At 48.6% G+C, this 5,434-nt stretch overlaps 1 protein-coding gene across 1 annotated transcript; it reads right to left on the reverse strand.

Moving 5' to 3' along the window:
* Positions 1-1,433: 1,433 nt before the first annotated feature.
* AARSD1 (alanyl-tRNA synthetase domain containing 1) lies at positions 1,434-5,140 on the reverse strand (the record flags this gene model as incomplete). Its single annotated transcript, XM_010165556.1, has 9 exons — positions 1,434-1,652; positions 1,820-1,914; positions 2,478-2,532; positions 3,019-3,110; positions 3,305-3,371; positions 3,548-3,678; positions 4,352-4,468; positions 4,562-4,718; positions 5,083-5,140. Coding segments are annotated over 9 exons (908 nt in total), but the record flags the coding sequence as incomplete, so codon positions are not given.
* Positions 5,141-5,434: the final 294 nt, after the last annotated feature.

Here is a 5,434-nt window from a genome sequence, read left to right on the forward strand (position 1 = left end):
CCCGCCCCAGCCATAGGCTCGGGCAGCCTGTGGCCAGCTGATGGCACAGCGAGCCCTGTGTTCCCAGGGTTCTCCTGCTGCCCTTCCTGCACCCACGGGTGGGGGTCATCGGCCTGGGACCTGGCGGCAGTGGGGGAAAGACCCTGAGCTCCCCTGCAGCTCATGGGGACATGCCACCTCCACGCTGCAGGGCTGGGGATGGCACCTCTGGGAGCAGGGTGCTCACCCATGGGTGCTCGAGGTCTGCTGGCAAGGCAGCTCTGTTACAGGAACGGGTAGACACTGTGATTTGGAGATAAAGCACCGGTTTGTGGGAGCTCCCCCATCCTGAGGGGTTCAGTGTTCACTGCTGTGGGAAGCAGCATGGGGTACACACATGCATATGGGTGTATGTATATCTAACGCATGTCTGTATCCACATATACATATGGCTGTGTCTGTAAACAAAGTGTTTCATTAAAGCTGAAAGTGTGTTTAGCTGCTGAGTACAGATGTCTAAGTTCTCACTGGCTGGTGAGGCGGGATGGGGGATCAGCTCCCAGGCGCCGGGAGCTGCTGCTGGTGTTGGATGAAGGACATCCCTCCTGGGGCTGCCCGGGTCCCTGTGCACCCATGAGCAGAAAGCTGCAGTCTCTACTCAGGGCACTACAGGAACAGCTGCTGTTCCAAATGCTCAGGAGCTGTAGGCAGAGGCTTGGACAAGGTTGGATTTTGCAGACTAGCACAGATAGCGACGTGAGCCAGCTTTACACCAAGACCCAGCCTGTCCTTGACAGTCACAACAGCACAGCCTAGCCAGTCCTGTTCAGAGTAACTGCTTTTCTGTAGAGCTATTTCTTATCACATAAAAGAGCCGAATGTAAGACGTGTCCTTTGGCCTCCCCTCCTTTCCTTGCTCACAGGCCTGACGGCAGCATCTTGTCTTCTTGTCTCTCAGTTCTATCACGGGCAGCTGTAACTGGTGACCAGCTTAGTTTGGTCTTTTAAGGGGAATTTACTGATCTGAGCATCCTTCCCTGACACATTTAATTCCTTCTTCTCCCTACAAAAATTTCAGCAGCAAAAGCTTGATTCGTTTGCTCTGTACTTGTTGGCCAATATCATACTCAAACCTTCTGCTTCTTAGTAGTATTCTGTTTTTTTTTTTTTTAAATGCATCCAGCTTACTATAAATAAACACACTCACAAAGCACTTACTCCTCAGCAACTAGTACAAAGTAAAAAGCCACAATGTACTGCAAACAGGATGGTCCCTCTCTTGGTTTTAGGAAGCCTACAAAATAGTTAAATAAAGACTACTTCTAATCACTTAAGAATGTGTGTCTACGGAAATGAAAGAACCCTTGCAGCAAAACGTGGATGGCAGATCCCCTTCCCGAATTTTCCATGAGCACCAAACCAGTTCACACAGAGCATATGCACACCAGCTGCTGTTTTTATGTCTTTATTCTCTGGGAGAGAAGTTGGTGGAGCTTATGCAAAGCAAGGAGGACAACCCTACTTTGAGAATTGTTTGTTACGCTTCAGGGCTTTGGCGGCTGATGAATTCCTGGAGCAGAGCTTGCACTTCTCCTCGCCGACTCATCTGGGTTGCCTTGCCCTGAAAGCGGCCTCGCTTCCCAGCTCCTTTGCCTCCCAACAGCTCTGCCACCCTGCAGTAACAACAGCACAGGCTGAAGGACACTCACTTGCAGAGACGAGAGTGGCCTGACCTAACCTGCTCCAGAGAGCAAAGAAGGATCCATGCCCTCATTATACTGCTCAGCTGCTTACTCATTAGCACTCTTACTAGTTTTAAAGAAACCATAGAACACGCTACCTGGGACCTAAGTTCTCAACTGCTTCAACAGGTCCAGCTAGAAGAAAGAGTCCTGCTTCTTTTTCATCTCCCACAGTCAGGAACAGCAGGGTTTCCTGTGGACAGATCTTGCTCCAGAGTGACCAGTGCCCTCCTCGTGCAGGAAGAAGACACTGGTCACAGGACCCGTCCAAAGATGCAAACAATTCAGAAGTTCGTGTGTTGTTACTGAGACAGAGGCTCAATTTGAAGAAAGTAAAAAGGAGGGCGGCTGTTGAACCTTTTATGCTCAATCATATGTTGTGGGGGGACAGAACAGGTACTGGGGCATCCTAAGTTAAAAGGACACAGTGGGCAGTTGGACTAGATGATTGTTGTAGATCCTTTCCAACTGAAATAGTCAAGTCTAGTTTATTCTATTCTAAAATAGCCAATGAGGTTCTGTACAGCTCTTTTGGAGACAGGCTCTCCTCCAGTGCTCTGAATTATCACTGTTGTATTTCTTGACTGTTGAGGATACACCTGCAGACTGAGGCTGCTGGGGACAATAACTTCATGTCACTTTTGAAAGGCAACAGATCTGTAGCTTGTGACTAGGGCACAAAAAAGAAGCCTGGCCCTGCCTGGGCTATAGCCTGAATGAAAAAGCCAGTGGTGTCAGGTGACATCAGTGACTCACCTCTGTCCCAATCTCATTAGCGATGATATTCATAAATTCCGAGTCACCTTCTTTCCTGTATGGAAGGGTAAAAAAAACACCAAAACAACACTTCAGAAAGAAGCAAAAATCTTCTCTAGACTCAAAAATATCAGTCAGAAACTAAAGGCCTGATCAGGCATGGTGTTTTGGCCTCTTGCTGTTAGGACAGAGATTGATTTTTTTCTGTATATCTAAACCCTGACTGTGTATTCCTGTGGACATATTAGGAATTACTCAGGTGTTTATCAAGGAGGAGGAGCTCCTCAGTTTTATTTGAAAATATCAAGGGCAGAGATAAATCAGATAGACACAGTTATTTCTTAGCTATAAAACCAGAAGAATTCATTGACTGAATTACTAACACATCCCTTTCATTACACAGCCTTCCGGCAGGCAATTTAATATTCTCTTCACCTTGTTTATATTCCTTGAGAAACAAGCCTGAATAGCTGCCAGAGAGATGCAACTGCCATAAAACGTGTAAGATACCATCTTCCCTTTTCCCTGAACTCCCTCATACCTGTGTAACACAAACAGCTGACTCTGAGCGGGTTTGCTCTTGAAGTCCCGGGCTATCAACACAGCGATGTCTCTAAGCAGGTTCAAGTTATTCTGAAAGAAAAGCAAATAAACTGCACTGCAGATGGAGAAGTCAGAGTGAATGCTCAGCTGCGTTCCCAGAGATGGGAGCACTTTTCATAGCATCCACAAAAACTGGTATCTACGATTCGATTCCCCATTATCATGACTAAAGCTCAGGTCTAAGGGAAGCAGCCACAATCTGCTTTTCTCAGCCACCCTCGTACCTTCTGAAGCAGTTTCACAGAACTCTGCAGTCTCTTCACAGCCTCCACATGCTCACCCGGTCCATTTCTGAAAGAACAAGGAGAATTTGGATCGCCACTCTGAAGGACAAAGAAAGGATTTCTGAAAGGAGCAAAAGCAGATAACAGCATAAAAAAGCATCACGTAAATGTACCCTGAGGTTTACGTGGCATTTGTCAGAAGGAATGGTAAAGATGGAATAATCAAAGTGGAAAGGGTATTACTTGAGCAGTGAGGTCAGAGCCTTCTCAGTGCTGTGACTCTGTTTGATTGACTTCAGCACTCTGTTTCCTGCCAGGAAAACCAAGTTGGTTTTGTTCTTTTTCCCTTTTTCTGTGCCAAGGAGTTTAATAACCTTAAAAAGAAAATCACCCTGGTCAGAAAAGAACAGTACTTTACTTATGGTGGTCAGTTCCTACTACAGTATGCCTTGTTGTGAATATTAGCTCTCTGCCAGTGAAAAATTGATTAAAATCATCCATAAAGTCAACATACAAAAAAAAAGGATGGTGATACAGTGGAATTAATACAATTCTCTAGTCATGGGCTGCACTCTGCAGTGCATCTGGATGTCTCTGCTGGGATACAGACTCCAACAAATGACTGAAAAGACAGAACACTTAAAAGCAGCTCTACAGCTTCATCTCCATCTCCCTGAACAGAAGGATTCATGTCAAACACTCAAAAATACCAGAGCTTTAAGCAGAGGGAACAAATGGCCATCAACCCACCCAGCAGTGCACCACCAAAGCGGCAGTACACCACGTGCCTTCCACAGAGGCACCGCAGGTCAGAAAACATCATTGCTACAGACAAGGGCTGAGTTCTGTCACAAGGAAAGGAGCCTGAGTGACTGGACAAAGGCTGCCGACCTGAGCGCGGCCCCGTCGGGGCTCACACAGCACAGGGCTTCCGCCACCCCCTTTTCCATCGGGACAATTTCCAGCAGGCCCTGGATCTCAGGGACTTCTGCTGTGCTTGGTCTAAACGTGTGGAGCTCCTGATGGCAGCTCAGCTGCAGCCCCCACCTGCAAGTCACTCAGGTTGGAGACATGAGTCCCACAGCACATGTTGGAGTCTATGCCTTCGATGTCAACAACTCGCACTGGCCCTGCGTGGTCATCGGGCAAACCACGGCTCCTCACCTGGCAAAGGAAGGACAATGGCAATCAAGGTGATACCCAGGCCACAGTTATTTTGGTCCCATGGATGCCATCAGTTCTCTCCCCACCACTCACTGTTTCAATCTCAGGGTCATCTGCAGCCAGTTCCCGCACCATCACAGGTACCCTCTCCCGGATTTTCTCATTCACACTCCTCTCCAGGGTCTCAATTTGCTCTGCTGTCATGGAGGGGGTGTCCAGTTCAATGACACTTCGCTGACGACCCAGCTCCCTGCACCGATGAAGAACATCTGCTGCTGTAGCTAAGACCAGCTAGAAGGTCCCTCTGTGCAGCCCTAAGTGCCATCCCACTGCTGGGAACGTGGCGACTGAAACAAAACACACTTCCTTCCTTTCCCTGTTACTGACAGAGCACTAGATGCACACCAAACACTTCAAGAACAAGACAGAGAAAATATTTCCACAGCTTCTTGCCAGTTCAGTCACCTTGCCCACCTTGCCCAGGCCAATCTGAGCTCGAGTGAAACATCCTGGGACAAGCTGCTTTTGGTTTACCAGCGTTCAGCTCCTCACGGCCCAGCACAGTAGCAGACGCCAAACAAGACAGGTCAAAAGGAACCTTTTTCCCTGCTCACCATGAAGTTGTCTTGAATCCAAACATCTGTTCTGCAATGGCAGTGATGAGGTGCTGCCCTAGAAGAGACGTGCAAGCAACAGCTTTGAGTGTCGCTGGACACGGGAAAAGAGATTTCCAGTCAGACTGTATTTTCCTGTTCCCCGTGACAGCTGCAAATGCCCAGGTAGGTGCTTGGTGCTACGGGCCTTGTGCTGCTGCTGAGGAGCAGATGGAAGGGACGGCCATGGCCTGGCGTCCCAGGAGCCCCCGGCGCGCGCTGAAGACCCCGAAACGGCTGAACTTTTCCCTCCCGCCCCGTTCCCGGTGTGTTTGTGTGCGAGCCAAGGGGAGGCTGCGGGGATGGGCTCTGC

The sequence above is a fragment of the Antrostomus carolinensis genome, unplaced genomic scaffold, assembly GCF_000700745.2.
Source record: "Antrostomus carolinensis isolate BGI_N321 unplaced genomic scaffold, ASM70074v2 scaffold30773, whole genome shotgun sequence".
Classification (NCBI taxonomy): domain Eukaryota; kingdom Metazoa; phylum Chordata; class Aves; order Caprimulgiformes; family Caprimulgidae; genus Antrostomus; species Antrostomus carolinensis.